Below are 16002 nucleotides of genomic sequence, written 5' to 3'. Positions count from 1 at the left end.
TCGTGGCGTAGTGGTTAGCGCCGCGCGTTCGGAAGCGAGGGGTCCCTGGTTCGATTCCGCGCTACGGACACAACTTTCGGAATTTTTTTTTCTCATAAAAGTAGACGTGGCTACCTACTACGACGACGACGACCACTACTACTACTACTACTACTACTACTACATACTACAGAGGAGGGACAGACCCACACCCTAAGGAGCTTCGCCCCTAAAACAATTTCCTCAGGGAGTTATCTGAATGATGCGTTAGCATTTCGTAGGAACGACGTGGTGTGGAGTGTTTAGACGCAACACTGCTGGTAATCCTAGCACTGCTCAGCGGCTGCGGTCGTCTTGGCGCCATTACGGTAAATGCGACCGTGCTGCGGCGACACACACTGCTGCGGAAGGCGGCACAACGTGAACTGATGAGGCTGTAGAAGGGACGTGACGGCGGCTGTACGAGCCGTGCCGTCGTCCCTACTCAGAAGGGCGAAGGCGGCGAGCCGAGCGACGGGGCTGCGACGACCAGCGTGGCTGGCTTTTGGAACGACACTGCGCGTGCCGAGCTTGCGCCTCGAGCACGCGCTGCGCTTCTTTATTTTATCTTTCTTTGACAGCCGGCGCCAAGGCACCGGCTGAGAGCGCCGAACAAAGCGCTCCGCGCTGCGGCGTCGGTGGGCGCTACAGGGCCCCCCGCCCAGACGGAACGTCGAAATGGCGAGCCAGTTGAGTCCTGATTGAAAAGTGTCCGTGGCCAGTCCGAGTCGTCAACGTGAAGGCATCGGGCCACTGCCACCATTCAGGCGGGCGGCACTGGGAGCTCCGCAAGGGTCGAGGGACTCGCTGAACGGACGCTGTAGGGAGGGGCGCGTCCAACCGACGATATAGAGATCGGCCCATGCGTCTTGAAGTAGGAACGGGGAGGCCTGTGAGGCGGATGGTGCGCCGGCGGTACCCGCGCGAGCGTTGTCGGCGGCGTATTACGTGCCGCACCGTTACGTGGCGCGTAGGTGCGCGGACGACCGATGGAGTTGAAGTGCTGTGCGGACCACGACGCGAGCAGTGCAGGTGGACGCGGCGCAGCCTGGCGGGGTACATAGCGACGGAATACGTCGCGAGTGAGCCACGAGCTGACCGGGCAAAGGAGGGTCAAGGCCCGCAGGAGCGTCCGGTGGTTCGTTGAGGACGCCTGACGTGGGATGCAGTGAGGGTCGCTGAAGGTCGTGACCCGTGTCCGCGGTGGTGGTAGCCGGCTGAGTCGGAGGCAGTGGGATCGGCGCGGTACAGAGCTCGCGCGCCGTCCCTACTCAGAAGGACGAAGGCGGCGAGCCGAGCGACGGGGCTGCGACGACCAGCGTGGTTGGCTTTTGGAACGACACTGCGCGTGCCGAGCTTGCGCCTCGAGCACGCGCTGCGCTTCTTTATTTTTATCTTTCTTTGACAGCCGGCGCCAAGGCACCGGCTGAGAGCGCCGAACAAAGCGCTCCGCGCTGCGGCGTCGGTGGGCGCTACAGGGCCCCCCGCCCAGACGGAACGTCGAAATGGCGAGCCAGTTGAGTCCTGATTGAAAAGTGTCCGTGGCCAGTCCGAGTCGTCAACGTGAAGGCATCGGGCCACTGCCACCATTCAGGCGGGCGGCACTGGGAGCTCTGCAAGGGTCGAGGGACTCGCTGAACGGACGCTGTACGGAGGGGCGCGTCCAACCGACGATATAGTGATCGGCCCATGCGTCTTGAAGTAGGAACGGGGAGGCCTGTGAGGCGAATGGTGCGCCGGCGGTACCCGCGCGAGCGTTGTCGGCGGCGTATTACGTGCCGCACCGTTACGTGGCGCGTAGGGTGCGCGGACGACCGATGGAGTTGAAGTGCTGTGCGGACCACGACGCGAGCAGTGCAGGTGGACGCGGCGCAGCCTGGCGGGGTACATAGCGACGGAATACGTCGCGAGTGAGCCACGAGCTGACCGGGCAAAGGAGGGTCAAGGCCCGCAGGAGCGTCCGGTGGTTCGTTGAGGACGCCTGACGTGGGATGCAGTGAGGGTCGCTGAAGGTCGTGACCCGTGTCCGCGGTGGTGGTAGCCGGCTGAGTCGGAGGCAGTGGGATCGGCGCGGTACAGAGCTCGCGCGCCGTCCCTACTCAGAAGGACGAAGGCGGCGAGCCGAGCGACGGGGCTGCGACGACCAGCGTGGCTGGCTTTTGGAACGACACTGCGCGTGCCGAGCTTGCGCCTCGAGCACGCGCTGCGCTTCTTTATTTTTCTCTTTCTTTGACAGCCGGCGCCAAGGCACTAAAGTCCCTAAATTTTTAGGGACTTTACAAGGCACCGGCTGAGAGCGCCAAACAAAGCGCTCCGCGCTGCGGCGTCGGTGGGCGCTACAAGGCAACCAAACTACTGCAGGTGGCGGCGCCAGGTGCGCTGATGACTTTCCGATACGAAGCCATGGCTGCTCCACGGTTGTGGCTTACTAAAGGTTTGCCTACTGCGTGCCTGATTGCACACGTCACGTGGGCACAGAGACGCGCTCGTGCCACTGCGCGCGCGTTCGTCGTGGTCTTCTTCCGCAGCTGGCTCCAATGGCGCTCATCATGCCAGCATTGCCATACTGCCGCTTGCGCTCGTGCCACTGCGCGCGCGTTCGTCGTGGTCTTCTTCCGCAGCTGGCTCCAATGGCGCTCATCATGCCAGCGTTCCCATACTGCCGCTTGCGCTCGTGCCACTGCGCGCGCGTTCGTCGTGGTCTTCTTCCGCGCTGGCTCCAATGGCGCTCATCATGCCAGCGTTCCCATACTGCCGCTTGCGCTCGTGCCACTGCGCGCGCGTTCGTCGTGGTCTTCTTCCGCAGCTGGCTCCAATGGCGCTCATCATGCCAGCATTGCCATACTGCCGCTTGCGCTCGTGCCACTGCGCGCGCGTTCGTCGTGGTCTTCTTCCGCAGCTGGCTCCAATGGCGCTCATCATGCCAGCATTGCCATACTGCCGCTTGCGCTCGTGCCACTGCGCGCGCGTTCGTCGTGGTCTTCTTCCGCAGCTGGCTCCAATGGCGCTCATCATGCCAGCGTTCCCATACTGCCGCTTGCGCTCGTGCCACTGCGCGCGCGTTCGTCGTGGTCTTCTTCCGCAGCTGGCTCCAATGGCGCTCATCATGCCAGCATTGCCATACTGCCGCTTGCGCTCGTGCCACTGCGCGCGCGTTCGTCGTGGTCTTCTTCCGCAGCTGGCTCCAATGGCGCTCATCATGCCAGCATTGCCATACTGCCGCTTGCGCTCGTGCCACTGCGCGCGCGTTCGTCGTGGTCTTCTTCCGCAGCTGGCTCCAATGGCGCTCATCATGCCAGCGTTCCCATACTGCCGCTTGCGCTCGTGCCACTTACGCATTCAAAACCTCTTGCATTCAATCCCTGGTTCTGAAGCGTGGGGAGTGAGAAATTGAGATGCTATCCCCACCATTGGTTACGCATGCAATGGTTAGGAATTGGGAAATGCACACGTGCTTCGTTCTTGCATGGACTGAAGAACCGCCGCTTGGATAAATTAGTCTGGAGCATTTCACTACAATGTACTTATTATAGCGACAGTGGCACTTTGGAAACACCAGCTAATCTTATATTATCATTTGACAGAGATGTTCATGAAAAGCCTGAAAATACTTTTTTTACGAGGCAGCCGTTCAAAAGCAAGTGCGGTTTCAAGTGTTGTAAGTACTGATATTGTTTCTTCAGTGGAATGTGGACACTCATTAAATGTGACTGCACATGTATCTTAATTTCACTCTGATTCAGGTTTTTGTCCTCTAACCAAATTTCTGTTTGATGCAGGTACCAGCTTCCCTTTCGACGTCCCGTAGTGCCCGAGCAATATCTAATCATGAAAGACTTGGCATTCTTGGACAAAGTGCACAAGGGTTTCACACAAAAAGAGAAGTATGCCCACAAATACGTCTACTCGCAGCCAGGTATGCAGTGTGTTTCCTCTCCGATATCTTTTGGCGACATTGAGAGCAACAAAAAAGAAATGAAGTCATGAGGCACCTCATTTTTCATCTCCATAATACAGCGAAATATTTTCATCGTAACATTTCGAAAAGTTCGCTTCTAATAAACGCTCCGGTTGCCTAGGATGAGATGAAGGAACTCAACAATTGCCACTCGGAGTTCATGCGCTCTCGGCATAACTAAATCCTTGTATGAACATGTCCAAAGCTCAAGATGATACCCAATACTGATGTCTGAGCTTTCCTCGGGAACTCTTCAGTTCAGGATTTTATGCTGTCACATTAATATGGGTGATTTAACCCCATCGGCAGGCAGCGGTACTTTTTATAGATTTTGGAGAAACATCAAGAAGCGCTCTGAATGAGGTAACATGACGTATCTTGTGTGTTCGTAGCGCTCCTTCAAAATAAGCGAACAGCGTGTGCTGGGTATAACGGAAAACTATTGCAAACTAGCTTATTGCTATATTCAAAATCCACCATTAGCCGTCCGTTATAGGAGAAAATGGCTTGGGTGCATCCCATATCGTCGCGACATCCACCCATATGGCCTGGACCCGAGCCATTTTGTGGTATAGTATAGTTTTAAGTAATTCGGGCCCTAATGAACGAAAACTCTAATGTTTTTGTTAAACGATGCCTATCTACATGTTGTTTAACTGCATTAAATTTTTTTAATTGCTTGTGACTCCACACAATTCTAACCATTGATGTAAATTACTCGATGAGACAGCCAATACTTCTGCGAGAAATGAAAATGCTTAATTGAATAATTAACATAATTATGCTAATTATTATATTAAATAATTACGTTACGGCACATATTTCAATCCACAAATTGTACCTAGTGAGTATTCAAAGTATATCGACATAGAGCAAATTCTCAGGATGGCAGCAGTTTCGAGATATGCGGCGTCAAACTTCCGATAAACATGAACTGTTCCACTTAATCTTTTAAGAAAATGCTGTTTTATGTAATAAAACACAAGCGTAGCTGGAACTCCAATGCATTTCTTCGGACACTTTGAAAATAATAACGCGATACTGTCGTTGTCCTGAGTATACGTTCTAAGTCGATATTCCTTGCATACTCACTAAATATAATTCATAGATTAAAAGTAATAAATAAAAAGTAATTACTGTTATTGTGGTAATTATTCAATTAAGCATCTTGATTTCTTTAACAAGTTGTGGCTGTTTCATCGAGTAATAAGATGAAGGGTTAGAATTGTGCTATGTGTCACAGGCTATTTTTAAAACTTTGGTGCAGCCAAAAAAAACATCCTGTATAGAAATAGCACCCCAATTGTTCTTTACGTACGTACCCAAAAACCAACTGTCTGCATTCGTTATTTTGTGGTCATTTTGTGTTCCTTTATACGTCCGGCCGACAGTGACCCTAGCTTCATGTCTCCTGTTTTCTGAAACACCATTTTAGTTTAAGAGGCGCGCTATAGCGTCCACACCTGCCTGAGTGAGGACGTCATGTGGTACCTAGTTTTGCACAACGCTTGAAGCTACGGAAGCTCCAAAACGAAGAACTGCTGCATACGTAAAGATACCCTCCTAATAAAATCCTTAGTCCTCACCCTACAACGAACGTATTCTCATAGACGTTCACAAACGCATAGATCTTGCTAAATAATTGTCAGAAATCTTACAACGGCGTTTTGTTAAAACTCAACGGATGCACCACTGCAAAGGGCGCTTCGGAATAAGAAACAAAAAAAACAGGTACTCTTTTCGTTTGAGCTAGAAGTAGATGTACAGTATCGTGCCAATAGCGGAGGGTAACTCGCGTTTCCTCTGATAGTTGCATTTACACAGGCACTTCCCTTTGAGCAGTGCTTGAGGTTTCTTGTTCGAAGCAGGAGGAACCAGGCTGAGTATATTAAAATTTACCGGGGTCGAGCAAGAGCTGCGGTGTCGCGCTGTGGAGCACGAGGTCCCGGGTTACAGCCCAGCTGCGGCGGCATATTCTGATGTGGGCGGCATGCGAACAAATGGCTACCGTACCGTGCATAGGGTTCGCGCTTAAGGATTGGTGGTGGAACATCGTGGTATGGCAAAGGCGTTCCAATACATACAAAGCTAGCAGCAGTCTATCTAGCAGGTTATCTCATCTGATTTCCAAGCCGCAGCTGCATTGAGATGCATAATATTCTCATAGGACATCCGTCACTTCTAACCGTTGCACCACGACAGTTATACTGAACTGTCGTGGTGCAACGGTTAGAACACCTGGTTCATGACAGATAAGTCACGAGTTCCCCGTCTGCACGAAGGCAAGACATTCTCTTCTGTGGAACGGGAATTTATTGTGACTGACCGACTGCCCCACAAACCAAAGCAAAACAATACAAACAGATCGCGAACTCCCTTTTTGACCTGCATGACGGCTAATGCCTTTGGTATTTAAAAGTGACAACTCATGAAAATCTACCTGGAACATCCCCAATTTGTTTCCGCGCACGCAACTATAAATCGGGAAAAATGCTAGCTTCAAGATTAGTTGTCGAGAACATGATACGCTGCATATTTTGAGGTATACCTGCACGTTATCCCACATAAATAGCAATAAGATACGCAAGAATGCAGCAACAACACAACCTAGAGTCTTAAATGTTCTAGCTGATACGTATAGTACACGACACTTGATGTTTCATGAAACAACGAATGAACCAACGATCCCCCCAACTCCCTCGGCCAGTCCGGTCTTTAACTCCCCCGTTCACCTTCCCAGTGAACGCTGCTCCTGAAATCCCATATTCCTCACTTATAGGTATCATTATCACAGAGTAGTGCACCTGTTTGTCTGCGGTGTTTTCAAAGCTTCATAATTTAGCGTTGCCGAATAACATTACCTGCCTTGAAATTGCACATGTTGCGTCTAAACAACACTAGCATTTTGGCTGAATAAGACTTTGTTTGCTTCACGTTCGTCCTACACGCAGGAGCGCTGACTGGTACCATCAACTACTACCGGGCCTTCAACAACGACAGCAGCCAGCTGAGCAAATTACCATATCGCAAAATCAACGTCTCTACACTCATCCTATGGGGAGAACAAGATGAGTTTATCATGACGCGCGTCGCATTGTACGACCAAGAGTGGCTAAAGAACTCAGTGGCAATTTACTACGAAGGAGCGGGCCACTTTCCCCAGCGGGAATGCCCCGCGCACGTGACCGACCGCATCCGCGACTTCGCGATCAACGGCAAGGTGTCGATAGCCGAGGAGAGTCGTCCGTGGTGGAAATGGGGGCGGGGGTGGGGGCGCAGAAATGACCCTTGTCGGGAGTCCAGGAGACCACGTGGTACACGGGTACGCAGGATTCCACCTTTTGTTCCTGACAACGAGAAACTTCCCAATGAAATGGCAGAATAAACGTTCATCAGGCTCATCTCAAACACGTCTACTTCACCTTTTGCCAACACAAGCGCGACACGCATGCTCTAATGCCCTGCCAGAAAAGATTACCATGGCTTCCTGGAATTTATACATGCCCCATTCTATGCTGCGAGGCTTTATGTCAACAAACTCTTGTACCTTTGTGCCCTCACACGTACCACTGTTTTAATGCGAAGCAGTCTTTGCCTAATCCTGGCAATTTGCGGTAAAAAAGGTAGGAAGTGAACCTCCTTTCTCGCCTCGTTTCAGACCTCTTCAATAAAACGAAATGCATGGCCAATGGTGAGGTTGAACATCTGGCTTCGAGAACAGCAGCCGATGCTTTAATCATTAAGCCAAGAGTGTTTCTTTGTTTCTGTTTAACATTTTTATCACTGAACAATTATTTGCAAGAACGTAAAATTGCATAAACTTTGATGTGGTCGACACATAATAAAATTTCTTGAGCACTACCAAATTACCAAACAAAGTGAGTCACTCTTAAAAGGTGTCTATCGCGTAAGACAGATTTTGCTGCCTCTCACTGTACCGTACCAAGCCTTCCCCTCTAAAGCCGTCGATCAGGTAGGCTAACTGTCGGAAGTGGAGAAGAGAGAACAACCTTATGTAGCATTCCCAAGAGTTTGCGCAATAGCAATAACTCGGTGCTCGAATGACCTGAACGGACTGGCGCGTGCCGTGCTTGCGCCGCTAGCACGCGCTGCCCAACTTTATTATTGCGATAGCAATTATATGGACACTCAAAAGCAGATTTCTGCCGTCGGCGTCGCCGTCGCCGTCGCCGTCGCCGTCGCCGTGAGGTTCCGTATGACGTCATTTGGAGATGAAATCGTCGCCGCGCGCCGAACGCTGTATGTGCGAGTGAAAGGGCGCGAGGGACGCGCTCTTTCACGGGGAGTGAACGCACGGCGGAGAACAAACGCGCGTTCCGCGCCGTGCTTGCTTAAGGGCTGCAGAAGTAGGCGTCTCTTTCCTCCTTTACAATCACCATATATGTAGAGCAAACGCGCCTTCTTCGGACGCGCGAGAGGCCGTGGGGGAGGGGGAGGGAAGGGAGGCGACGTTTAGCTGCGGCACCAAGTGCCTATTTATATCAGAGGCTCCAGCAACAGTCACCAACGCCGCACGCATTTTGAGCTAACGCGGGCAAAACGCCGATGGCGTCGACAACAGTTCTGCGTGTTGTTGCTACCAAAGCCGCTCACCTTACTTCGTATGACATTGCTGTGTTGCTATCGCATTCATTGCTTCGCCCTTAGGGCGAAACTGTGACATTTTTTCTCCTCGCCATCCGCGGCCGGCCCCAAAGCGCCGGCTGAGAAGCGTCCCCGCATAGCAGCGTCGGTGGGCGCTACAGGGCCCCCCGCCCAGACGGAACGGCGAAATGTGCGCGATTCACTGGGGTGGTCTGGCCTGTGAGTGCAGCAGCGGACGAGGTTTTGGTGGCGGCAGCTTGAGGAACATGGCCCCGATGATCCCTGCATCTAGGAGGGCGCAGGGGCGACGCCATTGGCGCTCTAAGCTGCAGATGTTGTATGGTCGGTGAGCATGGACGGTCGATCGCAGAACGGTGCGGGGAACGCGGCAGCCACGATGACATCGTCCAAGTTTGGGCTGGTCAAGCGGTGAAGACGGTGGTAGGGTGCGTCGGCGCCGACAGCAACAATGAATCCGGCCCCCGCTGATGCTGCGACCGTGGTGACAAACCCGCAACGACGGGACCCGGTTCGCTCTATCGAAGTTAGCGTGGTGCCAACGTGTGAATGTCAGTCGGACCCGTGAACATAGGTTCGGTGTTGAGGGCGGGCGCTTTCGTAGAGGGCGGTAGCAGCGTCCGGCCTGGCACCTGTGTAAAATCGGGTGGACGCAGCGACGAAAACCAGCGAAACAGCGGGGCTGCCGGCCGCGCTGGGCACGAGTTCTCCGACGCCGAGCACCGCAAGCCGAGGAGGCATCCTTGTGGCCAAACGTCAAAGCAGTGTCGTTCGGGCGTTGAAGCCGAGACACTGAACGTGTGGTGCGAGAGGGGGCAGGCGACAAGGGCTCCACGGGAAAGACGCTGGCGTAGCTGGGAAGTGCAGTGCACGTGATAACTGGCGAACCAGTCTCACCGCAGTGTTGCCGCAGGATTTCACTCGGAACAGGTGGACTGATATGCGTCTCGACAGCCGTCAAGGCACGGCTCGCTGCTGAGTCATCTCCACGGCTTGGACTGGGGACGTCATGTAACTCGGGTGGGGGTGGAGTGCATGCCGACTCTTTAGTATGCTCGGGCGTGGATGCAAGGTGGTCGTTGCTGAGGGCTAGCGGGCTCACCAGTTGTGTAGTTGATGGTGCGGGCAGTGTGGCGGGAGGTTGTTCGTCGTCGGGGAATGAACGAGACGCGAAAGGCGCAGTTGTCTTGTTGTCTCCGCACAGTGGCTCCTGTGGTGTAGGTGCGGCGCAAGATTCGCGAGCCGTGGCGCAGCGTTCACCCGGCGCCAATGGTGAAGAGGACGACGTAGTTTGAGCCATTCCTTCAGAAGCGTCAGCCGTTGAAGGAAACTGTGTCGTGCTGTGTAAGTGATCGGGAACTGGCACGCCAAAGTGTTGAAAGAAGGCGGTCTTGAGGCCCTCGTACATGTTCTGGTCTGATGACGGAAGGTCAAGACGAGAGAAGACGTCGGTGGGAATTTCTCGCTTGAGGAGTAGGTACCGCCAGAGCTGCGACGACACGCCATTTACGTATAGCTGTGCGTCTACCTGCGCGAACCACACGATAGGGCTGTGCGGACGGTAGGGCCACAGTTGCAAACGCCAAGGGTCGTCGAGCGTCGGTGGGCGCCACTCTTCTTCCAGCTGGTCCATGGCCGCGGGCAGGGCTCGGTAGCAGGCGATGCTGAATCGGTCCTTGTTGATACTCTGAGGATCACGTCCGAAGTCACCAATGTCAGAAACCGAGGGGTCGCCGCGGAGCGCACGACCAAGAGGACCAGCTCAGCAGACTTTTTGAACGGACTGGCGCGTGCCGTGCTTGCGCCGCTAGCACGCGCTGCCCAACTTTATTCTCCTCGCCATCCGCGGCCGGCCCCAAAGCGCCGGCTGAGAACGCCGACCTTAGCGTCCCCGCATAGCAGCGTCGGTGGGCGCTACAGACCCATTGAGCGAAATGCAGCTCCACCAACGTGAATCCCGCGGAGGTGCGAAGCATGCACTGAAGCACCGCTAATGGGCTCATACTGCCTTAACCCATTAGCGCCCGCTGTACTCACCCCAATTCGTCGTCAGTCTGCAGTTTTGTGGGAAATAGCACGAAGTTATTACACAAGAATGAAACAGTAGATGCTACCCTGTGTGAGGGTGTGTGACGTACCCTCTGGGTACAAGAAACGGGAATAGCCAAAATGAAGTATTCAGCTCTTCAAGAGGTAGAGATGCAAAGCCAAGTGTACTATTTCTGGTACAGTGGGCGTTAATGGGTTTAGCAATGGTCCATAACCGCGTAAACGCGGCCTTCCCCATTACGACGACAGAAGAGAAAGGAAGTTCTATGCTGGAATGATGAGCGGCAACGCAGCAAACTGTGGAAGACGACGACGAACGCGGGAGCAGTGGCACGAGTGCGTGCCGTGTGCGAGCACTAACCGCTTGCTTCAACGCAGCCAGCTGTGGAATACGACGACCAACGCGGGAGCAGTAGCACGAGCGCGTGCCGAGTGCGAGCACGAACCGCTTGCTTCCACGCAGCCAGCTGTGGAAGACGACGACGAACGCGGACGACAACAAACGCGGGAGCAGTGGCACGAGCGCGTGCCGTGTGCGAGCACGAACCGCTTGCTTTAACGCAGCCAGCTATGGAAGACGACGACGAACGCGGGAGCAGTGGCACGAGCGCGCGCTGAGTGCGAGCACGAAGCGCTTGCTTCAACGCAGCCAGCTATGGAAGACGACGACGAACGCGGGAGCAGTGGCACGAGTGCGTGCCGAGTGCGAGCACGAACCGCTTGCTTCCACGCAGCCAGCTGTGGAAGACGACAACGAACGCGGACGACGACGAACGCGGGAGCAGTGGCACGAGCGCGCGCCGAGTGCGAGCACTAACCGCTTGCTTCCACGCAGCCAGCTGTGGAAGACGACGACGAACGCGGGAGCAGTAGCACGAGCGCGTGCCGAGTGCGAGCACGAACCGCTTGCTTCCACGCAGCCAGCTGTGGAAGACGACGACGAACGCGGGAGCAGTAGCACGAGCGCGTGCCGAGTGCGAGCACGAACCGCTTGCTTCCACGCAGCCAGCTGTGGAAGACGACGACGAACGCGGGAGCAGTGGCACGAGCGCGTGTCGTGTGCGCCGAATGCGAGCACGAACCGCTTGCTTCCACGCAGCCAGCTGTGGAAGACGACAACGAACGCGGACGACAACAAACGCGGGAGCAGTGGCACGAGCGCGTGCCGTGTGCGAGCACGAACCGCTTGCTTTAACGCAGCCAGCTGTTGAAGACGACGACGAACGCGGGAGCAGTGGCACGAATGCGTGCCGAGTTCAAGCACGAACCGCTTGCTTCCACGCAGCCAGCTGTGGAAGACGACGACGAACGCGGGAGCAGTGGCACGAGTGCGTGCCGTGTGTGAGCACTAACCGCTTGCTTCCACGCAGCCAGCTGTGGAAGACGACGACGAACGCGCTAGCAGTGGCACGAGCGCGTGCTGTGTGTGAGCACGAACCGCTTGTTTCAACGCAGCCAGTTGTGGAATACGACGACGAACGCGGGAGCAGTGGCACGAGCGCGCGCCGAGTGCGAGCACGAAGCGCTTGCTTCAACGCAGCCAGCTATGGAAGACGACGACGAACGCGGGAGCAGTGGCACGAGCGCGTGCGGAGTGTGAGCACGAACCGCTTGCTTCCACGCAGCCAACTGTGGAAGACGACGACGAACGCGGGAGCAGTGGCACGAGTGCGTGCCGTGTGCGAGCACTAACCGCTTGCTTCCACGCAGCCAGCTGTGGAAGACGACGACGAACACGGGAGCAGTGGCACGAGTGCGTGCCGTGTGCGAGCACTAACCGCTTGCTTCCACGCAGCCAGCTGTGGAAGACGACGACGAACGCGGGAGCAGTGGCACGAGCGCATGCCGAGTGCGAGCACGAACCGCTTGCTTCAACGCAGCCAGCTATGGAAGACGAACCGCTTGCTTGGCAGTGGCACGAGGCACGAGCGCGTGCCGAGTGTGAGCACGAACTGCTTGCTTCCACGCAGCCAGCTGTGGAAGACGACAACGAACGCGGACGACAACAAACGCGGGAGCAGTGGCACGAGCGCGTGCCGTGTGCGAGCACGAACCGCTTGCTTTAACGCAGCCAGCTGTGGAAGACGACAACGAACGCGGGGCAGTGGCACGAGCGCGTGCCGAGTGTGAGCACGAACCGCTTGCTTCCACGCAGCCAGCTCTGGAAGACGACGACGAACGCGGGAGCAGTGGCACAAGCGCGTGCCCAGTGCGAGCACGAACCGTTTGCTTCCACGCAGCCAGCTGTTGAAGACGACGACGAACGCGGGAGCAGTGGCAAGAGCGCGTTCCGAGTGTGAGCACGAACCGCTTGCTTCCACGCAGCCAGCTGTGGAAGACGACGACGAACGCGGGAGCAGTGGCACGAGCGCGTGTCGTGTGCGAGCACGAACCGCTTGCTTCCACGCAGCCAGCTGTGGAAGACGACGACGAACGCGGGAGCAGTGGCACGAGCGCGTGCCGAGTGTGAGCACGAACCGCTTGCTTCCACGCAGCCAGCTGTGGAAGACGACGACGAACGCGGGAGCAGTGGCACGAGTGCGTGCCGTGTGTGAGCACGAACCGCTTGCTTCCACGCAGCCAGCTCTGGAAGACGACGACGAATGCGGGAGCAGTGGCACAAGCGCGTGCCCAGTGCGAGCACGAACCGTTTGCTTCCACGCAGCCAGCTGTTGAAGACGACGACGAACGCGGGAGCAGTGGCACGAGCGCGTGCCGAGTGCGAGCACGAACCGCTTGCTTTAACGCAGCCAGCTGTGGAAGACGACGACGAACGCGGGAGCAGTGGCAAGAGCGCGTTCCGAGTGTGAGCACGAACCGCTTGCTTCCACGCAGCCAGCTGTGGAAGACGACGACGAACGCGGGAGCAGTGGCACGAGCGCGTGTCGTGTGCGAGCACGAACCGCTTGCTTCCACGCAGCCAGCTGTGGAAGACGACGACGAACGCGGGAGCAGTGGCACGAGCGCGTGCCGAGTGTGAGCACGAACCGCTTGCTTCCACGCAGCCAGCTGTGGAAGACGACGACGAACGCGGGAGCAGTGGCACGAGTGCGTGCCGTGTGTGAGCACGAACCGCTTGCTTCCACGCAGCCAGCTCTGGAAGACGACGACGAATGCGGGAGCAGTGGCACAAGCGCGTGCCCAGTGCGAGCACGAACCGTTTGCTTCCACGCAGCCAGCTGTTGAAGACGACGACGAACGCGGGAGCAGTGGCACGAGCGCGTGCCGAGTGCGAGCGCGAACCGCTTCCTTCAACTCAGCCAGCTATGGAAGACGACGATGAACGTGGGAGCAGTGGCACGAGCGCGTGCCGAGTGTGAGCACGAACCGCTTGCTTCCACGCAGCCAGCTGTGGAAGACGACGACGAACGCGGAAGCAGTGGCACGAGCGCGTGCCGAGTGTGAGCACGAACCGCTTGCTTCCACGCAGCCAGCTGTGGAAGACGACAACGAATGATGGAGCAGTGGCACCAGCGCGTGCCGAGTGTGAGCACGAACCGCTTGCTTCCACGCAGCCACCTGTGGAAGACGACGACGAACGCGGGAGCAGTGGCACGAACGCGTGCCGAGTGTGAGCACGAACCGCTTGCTTCCACACAGCCAGCTGTGGAAGACGACGACAAACACGGGAGCAGTGGCACGAGCGCGTGCTGTGTGTGAGCACGAACCGCTTGCTTCCACGCAGCCAGCTGTGGAAGACGACGACGAACGCGGGAGCAGTGGGACGAGCGCGTGCCGAGTGTGAGCACGAACCGCTTGCTTCCACGCAGCCAGCTGTGGAAGACGACGACGAACGCGGGAGCAGTGGCACGAGCGCGTGCCATGTGCGAGCACGAACTGCTTGCTTCCACGCAGCCAGCTGTGGAAGACGACGACGAACGCGGGAGCAGTGGCACCATGCACAGACACAATACGTTTAAATATCCGCACCGGTCTCACTTTCATGCAACTCTCTGTGGAGAGTCGCACGCCACCTTAGACTACATCCTCTTCGGATGCCCTGCCGATCCTCCCCCGCAGGGACAGCCCACCATCGGAACATGGGAGGAATTGGAGGTCCTCCCGGACACCCAACTTCGCTGCGTGAACCGGAGTGCCAGTGCCATGGCCCTACGGGGCCTGGACCCATGCGCGTGATGTGAAGGCTGTGTGGTGGCCCACACAGGACAAAGTTTACTATATTTTCTAAAGACAAGGAGGTAGCCAATTTACAATTATTTCTAATAGTATGGATAGCATACGCCCAGAGAACTAATATGTTGTGGTATGTTCACTTTGCTTCAAATTGATCTGCGTTGTTTTTTGACCCTGAAAAAAACCAGCAAACTTCAGTAACCCTTTCAACAGAGTCTTTTATCAACGGAGTGTGGAATGTACGTTAATGACGCATGTCTCAGTATTACTTCTTTTGCCAGTAGGCAATGCTAAGGACTCGTGAAAAAGAAAAACTAATCTAATAATTTGCAACTTTTTTAGGAATGCGAATATCGACACTTGGATGCGGAAGTCATAAATATGTATAACTCAATCAACGAAGGGAGGCCAATCCAGAAGCACTCAGAATCAGAACCAATAGGAGCCATGCGTAGCAGCGCTTATACACGGGCTCACCGTAAAAAAAACGCAGACGTCTGTTTCGTGGTGGTACGAGGAGAATCGGGCTGTGAAATTAAACTGTCTCCTAATATGAGGTCTTATACATGCGCATATAAGATCGTCCCTTCAGTGAACAATTATTGGAGGTCACACGAAGTTTCTTCAAGTACAACTGCTATTACAAATAATCTCTCTGTATATATATATATATATATATATATATATATATTCGGTCTACCGACCGACTAAAACTGTGCGGTAAATAAACCTAAGTTCACCGCGAAGGTGTACTCCTCATTTATTTATATATATTTATTTATATATTTTTATAACTTTTTGTGCATGGCGCGAACTCTGGCAAATGAGCATTAACTTTAAAAACACAGTCGTCATATCCTTTCACAGGCAAGCTAATTGCTCATTTTTCAATTACTCCTATCAATCCACTTTTCTGCCGCGTGCGTATGAATATAAGTATTGAGGCATCCTTTTCATACCAAGGCTAACCTGGTCAGAACATATTCTAACAACTTGCAACAAAGCACTAAAAAAACTTGGTTACCTGACCCGAACCCTACGTGTTGCCCCGAAAGAAACTAAACTCATTATATGTAAAATACTTGTGGAAGACGACGACAAACGCGGGAGCAGTGGCACGAGCGCGTGCCGTGTGCGAGCACGAACCGCTTGCTTCCACGCAGCCAGCTGTTGAAGACGAGCGCGTGCCGTGTGCGAGCACGAACCGCTTGCTTCCGCGC

General features: G+C 55.0%; 1 protein-coding gene across 1 annotated transcript in view; it reads left to right on the top strand.

Moving 5' to 3' along the window:
• The window catches only part of LOC119458385 (epoxide hydrolase 2), a 67406-nt gene extending 52621 nt beyond the window's left edge, over window positions 1-14785 (top strand). Inside the window, exons 6-8 of the mRNA XM_049671587.1 lie at window positions 3798-3934; window positions 6928-7298; window positions 14669-14785. Coding sequence (XP_049527544.1) covers window positions 3798-3934; window positions 6928-7298; window positions 14669-14785 — 625 coding nt within the window. The remainder of the gene's footprint in view (window positions 1-3797; window positions 3935-6927; window positions 7299-14668) is intronic.
• Window positions 14786-16002: the final 1217 nt, after the last annotated feature.

Source organism: Dermacentor silvarum, chromosome 7 (assembly GCF_013339745.2).
Source record: "Dermacentor silvarum isolate Dsil-2018 chromosome 7, BIME_Dsil_1.4, whole genome shotgun sequence".
Lineage (NCBI taxonomy): Eukaryota > Metazoa > Arthropoda > Arachnida > Ixodida > Ixodidae > Dermacentor > Dermacentor silvarum.
The sequence above is the reverse complement of the archived record's forward strand: the minus strand, read 5'-3'. Positions and strand labels throughout refer to the sequence as shown.